Source organism: Amia ocellicauda, chromosome 11 (assembly GCF_036373705.1).
Source record: "Amia ocellicauda isolate fAmiCal2 chromosome 11, fAmiCal2.hap1, whole genome shotgun sequence".
NCBI classification, from domain to species: domain Eukaryota; kingdom Metazoa; phylum Chordata; class Actinopteri; order Amiiformes; family Amiidae; genus Amia; species Amia ocellicauda.
Window position 1 is genome coordinate 14,900,216 of NC_089860.1, and position 23,411 is coordinate 14,923,626.

The 23,411-nt window shown below is 38.7% G+C and overlaps 1 protein-coding gene across 1 annotated transcript; it reads right to left on the minus strand.

The window, feature by feature from the left end:
- Positions 1-2,262: 2,262 nt before the first annotated feature.
- LOC136762702 (serine/threonine-protein kinase N2-like) lies at positions 2,263-5,156 on the minus strand. The gene is made up of 10 exons (XM_066716266.1): positions 4,923-5,156; positions 4,542-4,633; positions 4,127-4,303; positions 3,913-3,975; positions 3,555-3,631; positions 3,302-3,448; positions 3,131-3,170; positions 2,792-2,894; positions 2,533-2,613; positions 2,263-2,448 (listed from the first exon to the last, which is right to left on the minus strand). The coding sequence occupies exons 1-10, from the start codon at positions 5,154-5,156 to the stop codon at positions 2,263-2,265; spliced, it is 1,200 nt and encodes a 399-aa protein (XP_066572363.1).
- Positions 5,157-23,411: the final 18,255 nt, after the last annotated feature.

The following is a 23,411-nucleotide window of genomic DNA, read 5'->3' on the forward strand; positions in this document are numbered from 1 at the left end:
TGAATTTAGATAGATAACTGATCCTCCAATTAGAGCATCTTTGGAGAACAGAATTATGACAATTAAAAGGGGATAAATGTGCCACTAAGGACTTGGGATTCTGACTATCTGTAAAGGGATTATGTGCTTTCAAAATGCAATCCTTTAATATGCCACATAACAGGTGAGAAAATTAACCAAACATGCAGTCTACCTACTAAAGCAGCACATTAAATCAGTTTCGGTATAAAAGGCAGTCTGAGATCTTCTGAGCCTAATATAGTAGAGAAATACGGACGCCATCATTCTTGCAGCAGCTTGATGTCCATGTTGGGTAAAGTCTCACAGTCCTTAGTTTTTTTTTCCCCTGATTGTGCTCCTCATTTGCAGGAAGAGCTTAAATACATTTTGAATGCAAAAAAGCATACTACTACTACTACTATTAATAATAAAGAAATTAGGCATCGATCTTCCATTGTTGAGAAATACTTTCAATTATTCCCTTCAGGTGGCAGGTCAGTTTAAAGCAGTCCATTAGACTGAACAGAACTCCCTCTGCAAATAAAAACAATGAGAAACTGTAGTAGTTTTTTCTTTTTAGGATGAGGAACCATCAAAGATGTTAATGGCATTGCACCATTTACCATGCAGCCATAGTTTATTATTAAAAGGGTTTGTCATTTATTTTTGACCTGCCTACGTAGTGTTAAAACGTAGTGAATCAATGCAGTTTTTTTTTATTAAACTCAAGAGAAGGCTTTTAATTGTGGGACACATTCAATTGTTTTTGCTCCATATGCATAATGAGTATTTTGCTTATGACAATGCAAAGAAGGAAGGCTAGCACTTTGTATGTTGACAAGTTCATCTCCAATCCTCCTGCTTATTAATCAGTGCCATTCAAACAACCTCCTTATTTTGCCCACCATGATAATTATGTTGTTGTATTCATTTTATTTATTTATTGGTGTAGCACTGGGATCGCAATATCCCCTGTTTCATTAAAGAAGGAACTACATCATCTGCAAACCATGTCCAAGGTAATAAATATCTTAAAATGATTTATAAAGGTAAGAAGCAACAACAATCTTGAACTGGTTTGTCTGTTAACAGCACAATTAGAACAAAATGCCTTAGCGGCTGTCAGTGAAGTATTGTAGGGCACTTACATTTCACTCATTCTAAACTATTACACATGGTTTGGAGGTTGCACAATTTATAAAATATATATTTAATATATAATATTTACACCTTTTGAAACTAATTGTAATCTGTCACATTTAGTGTCACCTGTGGAGAGAGCACCACAGATAGAGGTTTCTTCTGGAGTCGGTCTGTACAGTGCGTCATGCCCTTTATTTATACTGATCTTTAATTAACATTGTTCTTGATGACTGCGGACATGAGATCAGAGTTTACAGATGGACTCAATGCTTGTGGGAGCCTGTGTGGCGTGGCGAAGAAAAACATGATTGCCATCAAGTATTCACTGCCATGAGGAAACCACTTTCAAGACCCGTGTCAGGAGTGTATTGATTTCATTTTATTCATTAAATTTGACATGTTCCAGAGACTGCAAGCCATAAACATCAGATATTTTACATATTATCTGGTTTCATTGTATAGGATTTGGTGTTGCAGCAAACTTTTGTTTTCTGTGATTCAGAGGGATTTGTGTATTTTAATCATATTTGAGACTTTAAATATTTGGCATGCAGTTGGGTCATGTTTCCTTTAACCATGTTTACTGCACATATGTATAAATAATAATACTTAGGATGTTAACTGTGTGAGTCATAGTACATATTAATGCTCATTTGCCTTCAACCGATGAGAAAATGACGTGACCTTTGAAGATCCACAGTGGCACAGGAGATCAGTTCCCTGTTTTACAGTCAAGAAGTCCAAACACAAGGAGGCATCTTTGAAAGTGATTGTTGTTGGTTTTTATTTAGTCAGCAGTGTGAGGAGGAACACGTGATTTCAGCAGGTCCGTCTGGAGTTGAAGGCCGGTTTTCAAGTGTCAAATGTCCCACAGCCATATCCATCACAACAGCTGCAGGATCCTCTCAGTCTTACATCCTTCAATTAGTGTGAGTGCGTGTGTGTGTGTGCGCGTGCGTGTGTGTGCGTGAGTGTACGTGTGTTCATGTCAGGGGAGAGAGGGGGAGGGGAGGGGAAGGGGAGAGCTGATGTTCTGATGTTGCTCTCAATGTTTGTCTATCTCTTTCGGTGTGACTGTCTCTCTCTCTGTGTGACTGTCTCTTTTCCCCAGCGCTGGCACTAGAACCAGTCAGCCACATATTCAAAGTCCTTGAAGAGCTCTTGCTCCTCTTCAGTCAGGGCCCTGCGCTTGTGGGGCAGAGTGAACACAGGGGCCGCGGAGTTGCACAGGGCCTCCCGCTCGCTGATTGTGGGGATGAAGGGAGGCGTCACTCTCTTGTCAAGCAGCGCTGGCCAATCCACACTCTGAAACGAGAGAGAAGAAAAGAAGGATAAGGGGGTGCCGCCTTCATGGGACAGAGCCCTAAAACGGTTGTGTGTGCCACGTACCCTGAAGAAGGGGTGGGCCTTGACGTCCTCCACTCCGCGCTCCCCGGCGCCCAGCCGCCACTCTGGGTCTTTCTCCAACAGCTGCAGATGATTCAATATAAGAAGGAGAGGCACGTTATTCACCAGCAATGGACTTAAAGCTGAAACGTGATGCTGGAGAGGAATCCCGTCACATTTCAATAACAGTGACATGCGTTCATTATGGTTGGGAAGTGGGATACCGAGGCACAATCTAGAGGAAAAAACATGGCACACGAACCCCTGTGATGATGGAGGTGGCTTCTGTGGAGAGGTGGCTGGGGAACTGCACTGGGTCTCTGATGATGCTCTCGAACATGGCGTCCTCATCATTGCCAGTGACGCTACGGGCACAAGGAGAAAGACAGGAGAGCGCATTGAAGGGTGACTCCAGACCGAGCCTTTGAATTATTCACAATCTGAGCCCAGGACTGCAAAAGCCACACGGACACCAATAGTGTAAACTGCGCAACCAATTGGTCAATTCACACCTGAGACATGACTTATTAAAGCAGATCATTTATAGAATAGGAAGTGAAATTAATCTGCGCAGAAACCACAATCCTCCCGAGAACCAAACCTGTTGGACAAAGTGGCAATGCAGGCGTGTGCTTTCGGTTCTGTGTGCACGAGAGAACTGTATGAGATTAAACACTGGCTTGTGTTTCAGCTTTTAGAGTTATTAGTTTACATTTTCCTTTAGATGGGCATTTGCAAAATCAACAGGTTTAATGAAGTTGTGTTAGAATACCCACCTTGCCGATGAGCATTTCATATAGCAGCACCCCCAGTGCCCACCAGTCCACAGCTCTGGTGTAGGTCTCCTCTGTAAGGGCTTCGGGGGCAAGGAAGTCGGGTGTGCCAATGAATGTGCCGGTGCGATCACTGGCACCCATGCCTGGCAAGAACAACGAAGAGGAGTCGGGAACAACACACTGGAGTAAAAATGGAAATTATACATAGTGCTAAACAAGGAAATCAACACTATTGTTTTTGTAATTTACCTTCTTTGCATATCCCAAAGTCGGCAATTTTAATGAGGCCGTCTCTGTCCAGCAACAGGTTGTCCAGCTTCAGGTCCCTGCAATAAAAATACAGTATAATCACATGGTAGCAGAATAGAGAGAGGACATGCCCGGATCACGAGGACTGTTTCACTGTCAGCCATTAAAGGAAACACACACGTCTCACACTGTGTGCATTCAGGTTCATGTCTGCACTGATATTAGGATGTGGCTTCTCTTATGAGTCACAATCAATCATTTACAACATCTATCAGAAATTAAATGAAATGGGAGAATAGTTGTGGTGGGGTTTGTCTTTTCTGTATGTTGTAAAAAGTGCTGATGTGTGAGACCTTACCTGTGAGCTATCTTGTGGCTGTGTAGATGCTCCAAACCCAACACCACACAGGCAGCAGTAAATCTGTTCAAGAAAAGAGACCAACAACAAGAAAGCTCAGATAAAATATCATTTGCAATCAATTCTGATTATATAGGTACACAGTTGAACATCATTACTGTTGGCAGAGCGAGCTTCTCTACTGAGACGCCATGCAGCTCAGTGTTTCACTCACACGGCCCGGGGCTCAGGAACTGCGTCCGCGTCTGGGTCCATCTTCAGGTCTCCCCCAACCACATACTCCATTTTGAGGCACACGTGCCCGCTGGTCTGGAAGGCGCCAAAGTAGTTCACCAGGAACGGGTGCTGCTCACTGTTTAACATCTCAAAGACGCGCCTTTCACACATGAGGCTGGGAGAGACAAAAGACAGACAGCAGCTGAAAATACATTTATCAACAGCTTGGGTGACAAAGTCCACAGATGCAACAAAATGGCAGCTTTTCTGCAGAGTAAGACAGTTAAAAAAGTCAATGAAGTCCTTGCTAATGTGGTCCCTTGGTATAAAACATTTAAACCATGAGGAGGTTTATTTATCTTTGTTATGCTGAGAAACCCAGAAGCTTCACTAGAGCCAAAAGAAAGCCATACCTGCCAAAATCTTCACTGCCAAGGTAGTCTGCCTTCTTCAGTGCTTTAATGGCGTACTTCTCTCCAGTGTCTCTGGCCTTGGCAAGCAGCACCTGTCAAAGCAAGACAGATTCAAGATGGGCAAACTCCGCTCTTGAGCCCAGGAGCGACACTCACAACACAAGCATTTAGAAATACGTCCTCACTGATTGCACTTACAAGTCACAGACAATGTTTCTGTTACAGGTTAGAAAGTGGACGTCAGTTCTAAAGTGTCCACAAATATGTTTTTGGAAAACTGGTGTCGAGCAAATATCTATTCTCCACATCCTCGACTGAATTACCGATCGCTTGGAGCTGCCCGACATTATAATGACTATGACTCGGGTCACTGGGATATACCTTTCCAAATGTCCCCTGACCCAGGACAGCAAGGCATTGGAAGTCGCCGTGGCTGGTGTCGGCTTCAACGTGGCAAGGGTCGGCTTCGACGTGGCAGGCGTTGGCATCGACGTGGTTAACGTCGGCAGAGATGTGATTGGCGTCGGGTTTGTTCTTCCGTGACAGCCACCACCACCAGCCTATGACCGCCAGCAGTCCAGGTAATGCGTAGGGCAGGAATGACCTAAACTCCATCTACGCTGGAATCTCTGTCTCCGGGGGAGTCTGAGGCCCGATGGCACCCCACCGGGCCTCCGTCTCTCTCTCTGACTCTCTGTCTGTCTGTCTCTCGCTTCTCCTTAACAGAACAGATACTCAAAGAACAGATAACAATAAAGAAAGGCTTTCGCTATATAGAGGATAGTGGATCGTCTAACAATGTTTGCACAAAGTCAAAACACGTCCGTTCTCTCTCAGGTAAGAACAGCAGTGGAATGCTTGGCATAAGGAAGGTGGTTTAGAACTCTGGAACCACTGTGATGTCACACTGGGCAGTTGATCATCATACGCAATGCTTGTACTGATGGGGGAGGGGGGGGCTGGCGGTTTGTCTAAGTGGCAAAAGGGGGACCTACACAATATTAGGCAGGTGGTCATAATGTTATGGCTGATCAGTGTATATATATATATATATATATATATATATATATATATATATATATATATATAACACACTGTAGTGTTAACACTCAGGCAACATCAAATCCAAGAGTGCTCAGTGATTTAGATAATCAACGAGACCTAGAACAATAAAACTGAAAATTACAAATTGGGAGCTGAAGGTAAAAGTTGTAAAGCAGTACATTGTTATTTGTCATACAGAATATCTGTTGTTTTTAACATACATACATACATACATACATACATATATATCTATATCTATATCTATATCTATATCTATATATATCACAGGTGATCCCCCAAAATCAGCCAACGTGGTAGAGAACCGACCGCCACCGAATCTCACCCCATCAGAAGCCCGATCCCCGCCTGGGCCTCCATCTGGATTTTCATGGAGAGGCTCAGGGGCCACGCTGTAGCGCTCACATCCATCGGCCGCTAATTGGCGCATGGGCAATTGGCAAATTGGCCTCTAATCCGCGCGTCTCTGACGTCTCCCCGTGGGCGTGTCTGTGAATAAGGCGGCCAGCGATGACGTCACGGGCGCAGGTGCGCCGCAGTCAGGGCGGTGAGGGACTCGCACTGATGACGTCAGCGCAGCGGTGCCCACGCCGGAGGAAACACTGGTGTCTCGATATCAGACACTGTCCTGAACCCGCAGTGAGTTTCTTCACGCATCAGACACTGTCCTGAACCCGCAGTGAGTTTCTTCACGCATCAGACACTGTCCTGAACCCGCAGTGAGTTTCTTCACGCATCAGACACTGTCCTGAACCCGCAGTGAGTTTCTTCACGCAGCCGCAGTGAGGGCGCTGTGTGCGTGTGTGGGTAGCGGTTGTATCGGCTACATGGACGACAACATGACTCACGGTAAGTGCGCTCTTCGGGTTGCTATTTTGCCATTCAGTTTGCGTTGTAAGTAGAATAATTAAACGTTACTTTTCCAACTTCATAAAAGTCGGCTGTTTTAGTGTGATTTCTCTTGGCTCTTGCATCGTAGTTGTGTTTCCGTCTTTTCTCGCGTTTGCTCCCATATGGATTGACTCTGTGCTGCAGTTGGGCTGTATATGCTTTATTGTCATAATACTACTATGGCTATAGCCAGGCTACACACACTTCATATATCACTTTATACTATTAATTTTAAATGCATTGCACTTCCAGCTTGGTAACAGTTCCTGTTGAGATGCTCAATTATTTCATAGGAGGCTATTTATAAAACCTTTCAACCGTCACTTTGTGCCCTGGTTGTTATTAATATTGTTATGTTTTTGTTGGGTTGTCAATTGTATCCATGTTCACCAGAGCATTTGCCGCTATTCATAAATTACATAAATGTTGTCAATGTCAAAAACAAAAACGTACATTAATTTTTTCATATTTAAAAAAACAAAAACATGATTTTTACGAATAGTTCAAAGTAGTAATTTACTTGTAGAAACATTTTCAAATTGTTATACATAATGTGAGAATGGCCCAATTACTGCAGTACTATGCATTTTACAAAAAAGACAAAACGACAAGAATTAATTTAAAACAAACTTTTTTTTTTTCCAAATAGGCACTTGAATGTATGCAGAACTTGCTGTAAGTTTGACTGAACCTTAAGATATCCTCGATCCAGCAGCACCTGCTCTATGTACACCAAAGCATTTGTTCTGGTTGTCAAATCAGGAACAGATTTTGTAAATCCCATATTAATGGAGATGAGCCTATTTGCATGTATTCTTAATAGCTGCCTGAAATGTCAAATTTGGATTGAATACCAAGCAGAAATCTTTGCTAAGGAGCTTCTTGGTTTATTTTATTTTTATTTTTTCTCCAGCAAATTAAACCGTGCCACTTTGCTGGCTGCAACAGACTAGTTCCTACTGAAAGGTTCTTGTTAATCGGTTTCTTAAATTGACAGGATGTACCATGTCAACATTTTTCCTCCGCTTGGAAGACACTGAAGTGACAGGCAGATGACAACGCCTGACGGACAGAGGCCCACAGACAGGACACAGTGCAATCAATCATCCCAAAGGCCATTTAAAAATGCAGATTAGGAGTCAGGTTGTCCACAAAGATGTGTCAAGCTCTGCACAGGTATTTAGTCCGAACTGTGCACAATTGTATTCCAATTTATATAGTATCTGACTACAGCAGGGTTTTTTTTTTTTTGGTCTTTCTGCTCATTAAAATATACGATGGAAATGGCCCATATGAAGTCTACCCAAAGTGATATATTGTGTAGCAAACTGTCAAATTTGGAATCCTTTTAATAATTACTCTCGTGTATCATGAGTGTCCCTGCCATGCTGTGTGCCTTCTCACTGCTCAGTGTCACGCTGACTTCAGTACAATTTTAGTTTGGGATCAGGTCTGAAAAAAGTAAACATCTTAAGGTGGTTGCTTTATATAGTTTAAACAAAAGACTTTGCTAGAAACTCATATTAAGCAAATAAATACGTCAGTCTCGATCCTGGCTGAGAAAAACAACCTGTGGCTGTTCCAGAGATAATTACCAGGAGAAGCTTAGATTTCAAACGGATGAAAACGATCCATTCAGGAATGACAATCTCAATCAGTTCCCCAAATGGCTTCTATCAAAAAAGTCGGCTACATCTTCATACCCTCTCCTTGCTAAAGACACAGTTTACCAAATGAAGTAAGAGCAGTTTCATGCTTTTGTTTACACAGAGATTGGTTTCTCAAACTCCCCGCCATGAAAGCTGGTTCCCAGAGACCCTTCAAACAACTGCTGGAAGAGATTCTGGGAAAAGCCACTAACAAGCAAATGAGTAAGACTATCTTTTTGTAACCGGTTTTCATTGTTCAGGACAGATTCCCCAGAACACTTGGCTTTCTGTTAGGGATATGGATGTACGTAGTCATGGATTGGGCATATTTTTGTCAGTTTCAACCGACGCCGTTTGCTTGTACACCAAAACCCAGTGCTGCCTTTTAATTAATCATAAAGGGAGTTTCCAATTACCTGACTGAGAGGGTTAACATCCTTGCCAACATGACAGTGTTAACAACTCTCTGCTAACAAGCATGCTGAGTTTTTACAAATAGGACCTCATTTACTATTAAAACATTACCAGCACATTTCCCAGGGCTCTGCACACTACCAGATGTCTGGTTTCACTTGCTAATTTATTTAATTATTTTAACATCATTAAGTTCTTTATATGAAAATGACTGTTTTGTTCCTGAGCTCCGCAAGCCCCATAAGGCGCCGATCAGAGCGGATTTATTTCAAGCGCAGCCCGAATGAGATTTGTTCCCGTTGCCTGCTTCCATTTGACAGCCCGACGCATGAAGCTAATTAGTACGTTATTTCTCCTCTGTACAAACGGTGACAGAAATTTCTCAAACTGTCCTCATTATTTGTAAACGAGAACAGTGTCCTGTGTTGAAGCACTGATCTCTGGTCACTGTGTTAAGACTACAACACAGACGCACAGATGAATCGAAATGTATTCAGTTTCAGTGAAATGGAGATCTGTGTTCCAACCATTGTTGTATCTTTATCTATATGCATTGCTTTCTTCACTTGACATTTTAAATAAGAAGCTTATAAGCTTAATCATTTATTACTAGTTGTAGTACTTGTCATTTGTTCTTTGCCGGTTTGAGATTTATTTAAATACTTATTAATAATTGTATGATATACAGGGAACTCTGAAAAATGTATTCATTTTCATTTCGGATATTATATCCTATACATTCCCCAGTTTTTCGCCATTCACACAATTTACAACAGGGACAAGCTACCTGCTATTGAACCCGTTTCGCTGCCACATTCCTGTTCCGACATGTGGGAAGAATAGTCAGATATGCTTTCCTCAGAGATGGAGTCGCTGAGACAGCTGCCTCTTTTCAAACTGCTGGGATGGAAACAGTCAAGCTTATATGCCAGCTGGAAGGCAAGGCGCTTCTCTGCATAAACACTGCACACAATTACAGGGCTTCAAACCTCTGTAACTACACTGGAGCTTTACCTGAGTTCTGGCCAGAAGTTTTTACCAAATAAGTCCCATAGGAACCGATTATTTTATTCCTACTGTACTATACCCATTATGATTATGAATAAATCTAGAGTGGCATGATGTGCATGTTTGGTTTGTCGAACTACTGTTCAAGGAGCTGAAGCAGTTACAATGCACTCAAAAAGTCTGAATGTGTGAATGCAAGCCTTCGTGTCACATAGCTTTCACTTGTATGTGCCTTAAACGTGTCATTCCAACGTTCATTAAAGGGGCTTTGTCGTAATATCTGCTCACAGGTATTTCTTAGCAATTTTGTGTTGCTGTATTGTACTTTTAACACAAGCAGTATTTGTCCTAAATGAGTAAAGATGACAGAGTGATCTCGGTATTGTCAATGGTAAAGAATACTATTACCAGAATGTGTCTATATCACTTCTTCAAGCTTTATAAAAGATATATTAGTTGAAGACTTTGTCTGTTCCCCCTGAAATAAGCATCATAAAGCTTTCGAAGACATTCAGAATTACAGAGAGTACTATACTTGCCACATCTGCAATAAAACAAAAACCTAAAAAAACATTAATCTGATGTGCACGTGAAACCATGCTTACTTATTGCTGTGTTTGCAAGTTATCTCACTTTCCTTCTATTAATGTGTGTGTGTATATATATAATCTGTAAGGGATCTGTAACATCCCTTTTCATCTGCAAGGAATGAGACGCATTGGAATGCATTGCTATTAAGAATGCAAGCCATACAGTTATTTTCACAGGGGGGAAAGAGTGCCTTTTTTGCATGATCTCTCCTCGTGGATTGACAGGATCACATCTGGGTAGGCAGCTGTTAGTCTTTCTCTTTATCATGTGTTTTATGAAAGATGATCAAAACTGATAAAGGATAACAGCTTAGTCCCTCATGTAAAAGCCAAAGGGATTAATAATGGCTCGGAAATTTTAAACAATGTAGTTTGTGCATCTTTATATACTCTGAAATACATGTTTTTATCATATACAATGCAGATAATTTGTTTGTAACTTACTTTCTAGTACATACTGCTGACTTTCCCTCATGACATTGAGAGGTGCAGGAATTAAAAACAGCCGTCTGCCATATGCTGATACTAGGAACACAGTCTGAAGGGTCTCAGCATGTTGCTTTGAAGAGGCAAGCATTTGGAAGCGTGCTAGATCTGGCAGTTGCTATATTGGACGTAAAGGGACATTTGGAGGTTCCCTTTCAGAAATCCTATGTTTTGTTTTTTCAGTGTCGAAGATTTTTTAAATCAAGCATGAGAGAATTGTTTTCTTTCGAGGTGCATTCAAAACCAGCCTGCTCCTGATCAGTTTCTGTGAGGCTGACCGGATTGATTTGATTACCATCACTGATTATGGTTGATTTTTCGAGTTGCTGCAACGTGAAGTAATTTCTCCTTTGTGGCAATCAGAATTAAGTTTCCATTGTCTGACTTTTAAATAGTTATTTTATACCGCAGGGCTTTCAGCACGTGACTTGAAATGGATGTTTATGTTGATGTGATTACTTTGTGATTGCTTGCCACGATCTGAGCCCTCATTTCGATTGTGTCCACTGCATGGCTCCAGTGCTTTGGTTGAAGTCAGTTAATGGCCTTCTCCAAATGGTTCTGCTCTTCTGAGAATATTAACTGTGAAGGTTTTATTTGAAGTCAAAGCAGACTTGATCCTGAAGATTAAAATTGGACACATACTTGGACATGCTTATTTTCTGAATGTGCTTTTGTTAAAAATCTGTGTATTAATAAAACATAGCCCAAGTGACTTACACTATTTATTAAGTCCGAGCCCTGTGTTACTGATGACAATAATAATAAGGTATGTAATAGTAAAGAATCTGTACAGATGCACTTCTTCGAATCGGCCGAGGTTCCTTCTTCCATGGCTTTCTGTCTGCATTGATTTTGCACCTGTTTGAGCACCCTCAATTTATTTGCATAACGAATACTCCTTCTGTTTAGCTGCTGAGCCGTTTTCATTTGCGTATGCTGAAGACAGCAGCTCTGTGTCTCGACATGTCCCTTATTTCCATGTACACTGACAGGAGAAAAAACAGTGGAAGGCTAGATCTTCCACACATCGATGTCCTGTTAGAGGCTCTTCAAGTTTAATACAATTAAAACTCTAAATTAAAAAACAGAAATACAATGCTCTTTTAAATTATAACTGAAGTATAAACTGATGGTTAGGATAGTAGATTTTTTTTTTTTTTTTTTTCATTTCATGTAATTTAAAATTGCCTTCAATCAAAACACATGCACATTATATTTTTATAATTGCTTTAAAAATATAAATAACTGTGTGTACATGTTAAAGATATGTAAATTAGGTGATCATTAGTTTGTGTGATTGGAATGCGCTTCATAAGATAAAGCACTATATATAGATGTTGTGAGGGGTTAAACAAAGTGTCAGGGCTCTTAAGGTAAGGTTTAGGAAACCCTAAGGCATGGGTTATGGTGAAAAAATGTAGGTTTATTTATAGTGCTCTGTGATCAAAATGAAACAAAAACCTAGCTCTTATTCAAGGCTAATTAAATGTGCAAAACAGTCCCTCTAAACGTATAACTAACCATAAACACAAACCGCAACCAGTCCAAGTCCACAATCCGTAATTAAGAGCAAAGTCTGTAAATTAGTCCATTACCATAATCCAGTTCTTGATTCTCACTCACTCTGATTCTCCTCCTTGTTTTATTGAGGAGGGATGCCAGTTATGGAGGGAACAGCGGGTCAGGTGTTCCCCCTGGTAATTGACCTCCCTGGGGGCCGGAGAGGTACAGGGCAGTTTAGTGGTCTCTTTTTGATATAAAATGTAATGCATGTTAACATGCATGCATTTCATTTCTCCACAAGCATCTGAATGTTTTTTTTTTTTTAATTGTCATGGAGCAAGGGGTGAAGTACGTGAAGGGTGGTAAGTGTGGAAAGATGGCATTAAGTCACAATTAAACAAACTCTTGTCTATAACATTAATCAGTTACCTTACAGTGAAAGTATAATAACTCAACTAATATAAGAAAGTAATGTACCTTAATATAATTACCCTGCTCAATTATTACCACTATGCAATATCAGATCCAATTCCTTTCCCCCTACTAACGTGGGAATTTAGGAAGATCCAAGTGTGCTGCGGCCGCGCTTGTGTGCTCCTAGCGGAGCTCTGCACACAAAGCACAACATTAAACAAAACGGAAATAAAATAAAAAATAAACGGCTGGATCATAACAATCAATCTGCACCTAGTTCCTTCTAACAGGACTGTAAACACAGCGGTACAACGCTTACATTGCAAATAACAGAAATACAACAACATGTCCACCAGCAACCCCCGCCCCACCCCTGTGTTACTACAAGTATGTTATTTTCATTGAACAATATATGTATATGTTAGGTTGTTTTCATCTCCTTATATATTTAATAACCCATCTTCAAGTGTATTATTATTTAAAGTCTCAGGTTAACTTTCAGTGTCGGTACTGCAATATCCAGGAGGAGAAATATATTTTGTTTTCAAATGCAAAAACGTAGTTATTTTGCTTGTCTTGTATCAACAAACAGAAACAAACACCCGTATAATTTCAGGTAGATGGTGATAACGAGATGTAATACATAGTCACAGTAGGTTTAAATCTTATAGAAAACAAAGTGCTACAGACCACAGCAACCACATTCTGCACAGCATTTGTACATATACTTTATAGGACAGGAGTAGATGGAAACAAAATGCACCACCTTTGGTTGTGTGTTGCTTCTTCCCTTTTAAGTTCCTGATTTAGGGAGCTGCAGGCTAGATGTGGGGGACTTTGTTCTCCCCAGTGCCAGACTAATTAAACTATTGAATACATAGTGCAGAGAAAAGGACTGATCATTGGGAGAGCTTTTCAAATTCATGTAATTATATTTATTGTTGCAATCCTCATTTGGATTCAATATATTAATCCAGAGCTCCCAAGTGGCTCGTCCAGTGAAAGGCTCTGCCTGGATTGCTATGGGCTGGGGCTTTCGGGTATGAATCCAGGCTATCGCATGTGCAGAGTTTGGGAAAGCATTGGTTGAGGATCTAGGTGACCCAATATTTGTAGTGAAAATGTCTGTCCATGAGGAAGCAACTGTTTCAACGGCTAGAGCATGGTTACACTGAAATTCTACAAAAATTACAAATAATTCCATAAATAAATAATCCAACATTATGTATTTCTCAGAAGACCATAATCATCTGAAGCTTGTTTAAAAAATTATTTTCATGCAGCTTTTTGCAAACCAAACTCATTATAGCTGTTCTGGGGAAAAATGGACGAGAACAAATCCATTACGAACAGAGATGCACAAAAAGTATGCAGTTTAACATAAACCATTCACAGATATGACATGACCCTCACCTTACAGATACCTGTTTAATCACGAAGTGTAGAAAGCCAGTACTGCAAGATCCCAAAAGCCAGACAAATTAAAAATGCCTTTTCAGATCACCTATATTAATATGTTTCACTATGGATATGGATATGGTAAGAAGCCATTTCTCTAAATGTCATTCCATCTCAGTTTGCATGAGTTATCCTTTTGTCACACTTAATTGTGACAATTGCCCTCCAGGGGCCTCAGTTTAATTACAAACTTGTAAAAGTCATTGAATGTATCGGAAAATAAAAGCATTAGCACAAGCCTAGTGTTCAAAATTAAATTTATCATGCTCACCCCCTTTAACAGTCATAATTTCACAAGATGGCAAAACAAATTAACAAGCTGGCTAAAACCCTGTTCATCTGGTCTCCATTGTCATTACCTATTTCCAGAAAATCAAATTGACAGGTCTGTCTCATCTTTGATCTGAAGTATGTGAACAGCTCCTTTATAATCATGTGTGCTTCAGTTTAATCTTCTGCTCACCCTGCTACAACATTCATTCAGCGATCAACAAAGCTCAGCATTACTTACACGCCAGACAAATCTGTATTAAAAATGGTTCTATACAAAATGTAGCACAAGGTAGAAGCAATTAGAATATATCTGAATATATGATGAGTGCAGTGCATTAATTTCTGTTCAGTGAACTGTTTGTTAGTATTGTGAACACACACTAAAGAAGAAATACTTATTGATTAAGCAGAACTTCACTTTTAATTCAAAAGATGATTAATGTTTTAGTTTATGCAAGAATGAAACCTATTCTGTGTGTTCTTATGAGCAATGTGAATAATTTCACATATAACTGTGTAATTTACTGTCCATGATACTTTTTAATTAGTTCACACAAAGGTGTGTAGGTTGATTATTCAAGAAAGATGCAGACATTTGTTTCATCAATGTACAGACTGTTCACTTACAAAAAGCAAAATAAAGTGCCTTTTTTATTTTAAGTAGACTAATGTACGAAGCTTCTTTGATTTATGGTTCTGTCATTAAACTGGAACTAAACCAAGTGTTTTGAATGGTTTGGATGCTTACTACAAATGCCACATTGCTAAAAGAAGATTGTCTTTAGCATTTATTGTATTTAGTGTATTGACTATGAATAACTTGCTAAAATATTTTCCGAACAAGAAGCTTTATGGCAGCTTTTCTATTTCGCATGTAATACTCAAAAGAAAAATGTGATTTCAGTGTTCAACAGGGAGTCTATAACTCTCATAACTGAGAATTTATTTTCAACTCATCACTTTTAATCCCACACTTAAACTAGAACAAAACCGTATACAGAAATATGTTTATGATGTTACCAATATATTTTCAACAATGTTACAATTAGTAGTTCAGGGATATAAAAGCATAATACATGTTGTGAAATGGGTACCATTAAGAAGAGAAACAGTGGTTCATAAAAAAACACACATACTCTTGGGAGAAGTGTTTGTAGACTCTTCTATATTCCAGTAGACCATTTGAGATTGTGTTTTTAGGACTGATAACATGAGGCTTAAAGTCATGGGGGCTGTCTCATTGTGTAAATAAGCTTGTTACAATGTCATAACTAGTTTATACACACTTCCACCTGGAACAAGTTCACCATCCACACATACTCCCCAAATTTCTTCTAGAAATGGCTGATACAATTTTGGGATTAATAACCAAAAATCTAAAATGTGCCAGTTGTTAAATCCGTATTACTCGGAGGACTACAATTCTCAATCACTGCATAAAATTAATAATTTCAGTGTTGTTTTTACATTAAAATTCTATATTTTATACAGTAGTCTATACTAATGTGCTTATTGTTTATTTTATCTCTTTGCTTACTATTTTAAATACAAAGCTTTTAATACTTTACTCCCAAATGTGTCTGAGTGACATCAATGTTGGCAATTAGTGCCTGTTTGGTTTGTGGTTTTGTGATCAACACATTGCTAACCCAACCAGAACACATCCTCCATAATCCGCTAAATGCATATCAGATGGAAATGAGTTTCAGTCACCAGCAGCCAGTGGAATCAGACCAGTGACCCCTTGGTAACCACAACCACCCGATAAAGCGCAATCGACAGACAAAACTGGGCACAACTGTAATTGGCCTGAAATGTATAAAGTAATAATGCAGTTGACATTTCCTTCTATGTATGCATACATATAGAGTGCCTCTGCTAAAGTTTTCACACCCTTTAACAGTTTTCACATGTTGCTTTAAAGCTTGCAGTAATGACACTTTGAAGTAGGAATATGTAATATACACAACCCACTCTACACCTTCAAAGCAAAATCAGATACTTAATATGAATTAAAAATGGAAAAGTATATATTATCATCATCAGCAATAGTCTATGGATCCACTGCTGGATGATGGCCTCCCCAAGATGTTTCCACTTGCTTTGATCTACAGCTTCCATTCTCCATTTCACGCCTGCATAGTTTATTAATTCATCTTCCCATCTTTTAAGTGGTCGTCTTCTAAGTCTTTTTCATCGGTTGGTATCCATTCAGTAGCTTCCTTTGTATGTCTTTAATTTGTTCTTCTTGCAATGTGTCCGGCCCATTGCCATTTAAATATTTTCACTGTTTCATATTTTAGTTAGTTCTCAGATCCATTCATTTCTTTTTCACTTTTTGTTATTCCAAGCATACCTATTGTTCTTGCTTCTTTGTCTTTTTCTGTGTGTGTGTGTGTATATATATATATATATATATACTCGGCAAAAAAAAGAAACGTCCCTTTTTCAGGACACTGTATTTTAAAGATAATTTTGTAAAAATCCAAATAACTTTACAGATCTTTATTGTAAAGAGTTTAAACAATGTTTTCCAAGCTTATTCAATGAACCATAAACAATTAATGAACTTGCACCTGTGGAACGGTCATTAAGACACTAACAGCTTACAGACGGTAGGCAATTAAAGTCACAGTTATAAAAACGTAGGACACTGAAGAGACCTTTCTACTGACTAAGAAAGATGCCCAGGGTCCCTGCTCATCTGTGTGAACGTGCCTTAGGCATGCTGCAAGGAGGCATGAGGACTGCAGATGTGGCCAGGGCAATAAATTGCAATGTCCATACTGTGAGATGCCTAAGACAGCGCTACAGGGAGATGGGGAGGACAGCTGATCGTCCTCGCAGTGGCAGACCACGTGTAACAACACCTGCACAGGATTGGTTCATCCGAATATCACACCTGCAGGACAGGTACAGGATGGCAACAATAACTGCCCGAGTTACACCAGGAAAGCACAATCCCTCAATTAGTGCTCAGACTGTCCGCAATAGGCCGAGAGAGGCTGGACTGAGGGCTTGTAGGCCTGTTGTAAGGCAGGTCCTTACCAGACATGACCGGCAACAACGTCGCCTATGGACACAAACCCACCCTCGCTGGACGTGATTTCCTGCAAGACCGGAATGTCAGTGTTCTGCCATGGCCAGCGAAGAGCCCGGATCTCAATCCCATTGAGCGCGTCTGGGACCTGTTGAATCGGAGGGTGCGGGCTAGGGCCATTCACCCCAGAAATGTCTGGGAACTTGCAGGTGCCTTGGTGGAAGAGTGGGGTAACATCTCACAGCAAGAACTGGTAAATCTGGTGCAGTCCATGAGGAGGAGATGCACTGCAGGACTTAATGCAGCTGGGGGCCACAGCAGATACTGACTGTTACTTGATTTTGACCCCCCCTTTGTTCAGGGTCACATTATTTCATTTCTGTTAGTCACATGTCTGTGAAACTTGTTCAGTTTATGTCTTAGTTGTTGAATCTTTTTATGTTCATACATTATTTACACGTTAAGTTTGCTGAAAATAAAAGCAGTTGAAAGTCAGAGGGCATTTCTTTTTTTTGCTGAGTTTATATTCATATTCTAATCACTATTAACAATATTTAAATAAAACTAGCTTCAGATTTTGTTAAGGCTAATTCCTATGACTTCAAAAGCCACAGGACATTATTAAACAAATATGCTTCTTTAGCAGGTTTAATTTCCCCAGAAACTGATATATCTCTCATAAAACATGATATATATTAAATTATACTGAAGTGTAAAAATCCAAGGATTTCCATTTCTGATTAGACTTAGAAAAGTGTTCATTAAACATATGCACTTTCAGAATCCAAACAGCCATGAAATTAAACAAATACCTGAATTATCAAAAATATGTCAAAACTACTTAACTAATCCCAGACTATCTCAACTGAGGTCTCATTAAATCTAGGTGACATTTTCAGCATTATTCAGCAAAATGCTATACAGCAGCAGAATAAGAAAATCATGAATATTTCAATGGCAAGCAAATTTTTTTTTTTTTTTTTTTATGGATACCTGATTTAACACCCACCATGAGTAAAAAAAAAAAAAAAGAATATCAATATCTAATGCCAAAAAAGGTATAAGAGAATTTATCCTGTATCTCTCAATTTTCTGAAATGCATTACAGGGGCAATTTGCCCACAGCTTGAACAAAGGGATGCCTAAGATGAGTACCATAACACATTTTAGGATTAAATGGGACATAATAAAAAGAGTTTTCAGTAAATCAAAGGAAGTGTAGGTTATTTTAAAGGAGATCCTGAGATATTCCTTGTGTAGTGTTTTGTAGTAAAAAAATAAAATCCAGGGTGATACAGTGGGTAAATTACAAAGTATGTACTGCACACCAAATCCATTCCTTTTTAAAGTTAATGTGAGAATTGTGTCCCAGAATGATAAACAACCTAAAGTTAACAAACATTTCTCCTAACAAAGGGCCATGTTGGCACCATGAATAAATAATGATCCAAAATGAGGAGCATCACCATGTATCTGTCCACCCCCAGTTACTGTGAAACAGCTCTGAAAGAAATTCTTGACATTACCTCCCCTGACACTGACTTCACTGTCCTTCTTGTCAAGTGCCTGTCCATTTTACCCTTATTACCAATTTGTTGAGTTAAAAAAAAAAGCATAGAACTAACTGTATGCCACAGCCTGCAACTGTTTTTATCTAGATATCCGGGTCCCAGGACTCTCCTTATACAGAACACATTTCAGGGATATTCTGCAAGCCCGTAAAGATACATTTCAGATTGGAAAATTACTGTGGTTCGAAAACCTGCAATTAGTACATGTTAATTTTCTCCAATCATCCTTGAAATGGTCACAGGAATGTAATATTGTGGTAGTTAAATACGCTCCTACTATTGTCGATGTGCTACTATATAAGGAGGAGGAACTGCTGTTCCTTGTAGTTGACTTGTACTGGGAGGAGACCGGTTGTTAAAAAGGTCTGTGTGCGTCTGTCATGTGCTTGCCTTGGTTGTGTTGATTGTGTGTCTGGTTGCATTGTCACTGTGCTCGGTCTCTGAGTGGTGGGTTGGACTGAAGGACTGCCAGACAGCGGTGGGAATCCTGGTAAATTTTGAACACATTTTATTTACTTATTTTTATGTTCATGAAGTTGGGCAGCAGTGCAGTTTACCTCACTGGCAAACGTATTTTAACCTGCTATATTTTTTCTCCTACGGTATACCTTTTTAATTCTGACAACATCAAAGTATACAACCTTTACCTTACTGTAGAGTAGCTGTCTAATCATATTATTGTCATTGTAGGCATTTAAAAATATTAATACAGCAGTTTAGGGAACTATGTTAGCTGTTAGAAGGGATTTCTTAAAACTAATGAAACCCAATTGGTTATTTCTGTTTGAAATATAAAACTACTGTGGTTTTCTAATTTTTATTTTTACTAAATGCCACTTTCACTTTGTTTCACAGAAAGCAATTGCGAAACAAATCTTTGCTTTTTCTATCACATCAGTGCATTAAATTCCTTTTTATCTGCTTTGAACCAAGGTGATGGAAAGTGACAGCTGTGTCTCTTTTGTCAGAACCATCAACACGGAAACTAAATGCTGAGGTAATGCAGATGGATTGGACAAAATATATAGAATATGTAGGTGGAAACGTGTGCGGGTTTTCCAATAGTTTCCCCATTTGTAGTCAGAAGTTTTTCTATTTAATTTCTCATGCGATACATGTACCCTCCTGCTCTCGGCAGATATTGCTAATAATACTTATCATTACTTATTTATTAACAAATGTATTTTTCACATACAAAACTGTGGAATCTCATCTGGTATTCAGCAAGGGTATCATAACAGTATCACATCAATTCAGTTAAGAGAGCAAAGTGAGTATTAGTACATATACACAGCTCATTATATTGAAAGGGACAAACATACAGTACACAAATGCAGCACATTAAAGAGAACGGAACACAACAGGGCTGAAATACATTTTTTTATTTAGGCTGGCAGCGTAAATATATTGAATTTAAACCATCTTAAATTATACATTCAGTACGTTCACACACGGGTACTGCAAGAAACATCAGATGGTTTTATCAGCCACAGGCAAAATGAATTTTGAACACATTTATATTCTATTAAGTGCTGATAAAGGTAACGCTTAAATGCATTTAAATTTCATCTGGACCTAGTATTCCTCCAGATAAAAGCTTGATAACAAAATACGTTTTTTTACCTCAGTAAAGGCTAACGTGAGCAACATATCAGAAGGCAGTGGCTGCAGCTCTGCTTCCCCTATGCTAAGTATAGAATATTCTCTTCAAGGAAACCAATCAGATGCAGACGAAGGCATTGATTCATAACGTGGAAAGCAGATCCATAGGGGGATTTTTGCCCACTCCTAATTGCAAATATTTTCACATTCTGAATCCAAGTGTGTTTAGTTTGATATGAAAACAATCAATCCAACAACTTGAATTTATTTATTTAGTTATTTGCTTTTAAAATCAAAAAATTGAGTAATGTAGACATGGTCCAGCAGCTGAACAACTAGAAACATCGAATATGGTGACACTACTTGTCTCTTTAACTGATTTGGTTCAGCAGTGTCATATTATTGCATGCTATAAACACACAGACACACATACTGCATTTTAAATAGGATGACATGCTATATGTACGGACCAGTGTTTTACATGACCAGCTTTCTTAAGATGCACTTATTGATTAATAATCTCTCTATTTTTTTTAAACATCTCAATTAGTCATATTAACATGCTGTGGTGTGTTGATTAAGCTGCAGCAGCTACAGACATTTATTTAGTCATGCTTCCCTTTATTTCTGATATGTCATAATTCAATATTTCTTAGAATGAGTAAATCAATAATTTAAATGTTTCACTATACTAGTAGGAACACATAATTTGTCAGCAAAAGTATAAAAAAAAAAAAATCCAGCATGGATTCCCAGAACAATTTATAGGCCTACAGCGATAAATTTGAAGAAAGTTGGTTGCGTATAATGCAGTGCCCTAGGCCTATAGCTAATGATTTTCTCTGTTAATATTATGCCATCCTGTGTGTAGCATTTTGCTATAAATGATAACATTCAATAAAATAATTTATGTCAGTCATTTTTGAAAGATGCAAACACTAATTGATTCTTCCTATGGCAAATACAGAAGCCTCACAATATTGTGCTGTGTTTTGTATGGAGTTGCAATCATGTTACGAAAGGGAGGAAAAAAACACTTTATTGTTTTCAGAAATACAAATATTAAAGGCCCCTTTATGTTACGGTCTGTTATTAAATAAAGAAAATGTACTGATGGAAAAAGGAAAAGGAGCAACTTTGTGTAATAAAAATGAAGCCGACAAATGCACTTTTCCTTTTGATGTTGCCACTGTCAATTGTAAGCCTTGAAACACAATGGTTATTTGACAGCTTTTGGCTATATCCACATGTGTCTGATGTAATATTGAAGTGACTGGTAATGGTCAAGTCAGGAGCTGAAGCTTCCATTATAGACCAATGTCACAGAGTCTTTGTAGAATAGCTCCGAAATTCCTTGTCAAAAAATAATGTAACAGTAGACACTGCACTGCTTTAACCTTCTCTTTTATCAATAGAAAAGTATATATATATTGTTGTTATAGACAGAGAAGTTGATTTAGTTCTGCATTTACCTGGTGTTTTTTTTTTTTTTAATAAGTATGTATTTAGTTAAGTATAACAGAGGCTGAATATTATAAAGTATGTGCCTCTAACTAACTACTGCCTACAACCTAAAACACAACGATATTATACAGTCCTCACAGAAGTAGAGCAGAGGAGTCAACATTCAAACTGACATGTGGCCTTTTCATACCATTTACTTTGATAATTAACAGAAGCTAAGTGCATAAAAAACTGATTATATTCTATAAATATCTAAGCTCACAGCTTCACGGAACAACATCTTTAAAGGTCCAGAGGTGTAACTTGAAGTAAATCCTAATTAAGGATTTTCATTTTATAATACATCGTGTTACACCATCTCATCACGATTGCAATTGAAATAGAGAACTTTACCATTAGGAAGAGAGCGTGCTCTATCAGGGTGCTACTTTTTTTGATGTCCCTCTCTTTTGCATTACAGAAAGTAATCTAACTGCATTTACATACATTGAATGCACCTTTCCCAGTTATTTTGTAAATTCTATGAAAGTTTCAAACTTGACAAAGGGCAGCCCTGTAGAGAAAACTCAATTTGATGTGGAGTGGGTTAAGGATGAAGGGATACATGTCACCCAGAGAGTGTGCCCAGAGCTGGACAGACTTTGTCTAATATAATGTGCTGAAGGCTATTTGAGACAGAGCAACTCCACAGACTTTGGTGCTGTGAATAAGAGTGTGAGTTTGTGTCATCAACAGTCCCCAGCAGGAACTTCCCTCTGGGTTTCAGCAGCTCACTTTTATCCATGGTGCTTGTGTGTAAATCTACAAAAAAAGCCCATCTTCTTTACTGATATTTGAATGGTAGCTCACCTGGCTGTATGATATACTTTACTTTACTTCTTATTTCTATACTTATTTGATATATGTTGAGAATGTATTTCTTCTTTGTCAATTAAATAATTTATATAATATCCAAGTCTAGAAACCTGTGTTGCTTTAATAAATAATCAAACAATAAAGTTTTGGAAAAGACTGAAAATAAGTACGTTGATAAGTATTATATTTGTTATTAGTATTATATTTTAATTGGTCAGTCAACTTCTTGTCTCTACAATGTGACATCCTATTTTTATGTTTTATTTAGTTTTTCCAAAGTCTGCATTTTCTGGAGGCACAGATTTCCGCGATGAAGATCAAACTACACAAGTGTGTCATATCATTCCATTTGAAAATCATAACGCTTATGAACTGTGACCCTTGCTTGTATGTAAATGTGGTATAAGGCAATCATATTTTAAGGCACATCTGAATACCAGTACTTCATGGTCTGTAAAACATGTTGTTCAGAGGAGATTATAAGATTTTAAATGTACCTCAGAGCAGAGCTGTGATTGAGTACATGCAAGTTTATATAAAATGCATAGCTAATCACTCATGAGAGTGCTATTAAGACAAGTGTCATG

Coding starts and splice junctions, on each gene's coding strand:
- LOC136762702 (XM_066716266.1), bottom strand. CDS start 5,156: ATGGAGTTTAGGTCATTCCTGCCCTACGCATTACCTGGACTGCTGGCG. Junction 3,976..4,126: donor GTTCCTGAGCCCCGGGCCGT/GTGAGTGAAACA, acceptor TTTCTTGAACAG/ATTTACTGCTGCCTGTGTGG. Junction 3,171..3,301: donor AATGCTCATCGGCAAGGTGG/GTATTCTAACAC, acceptor TCGTGCACACAG/AACCGAAAGCACACGCCTGC.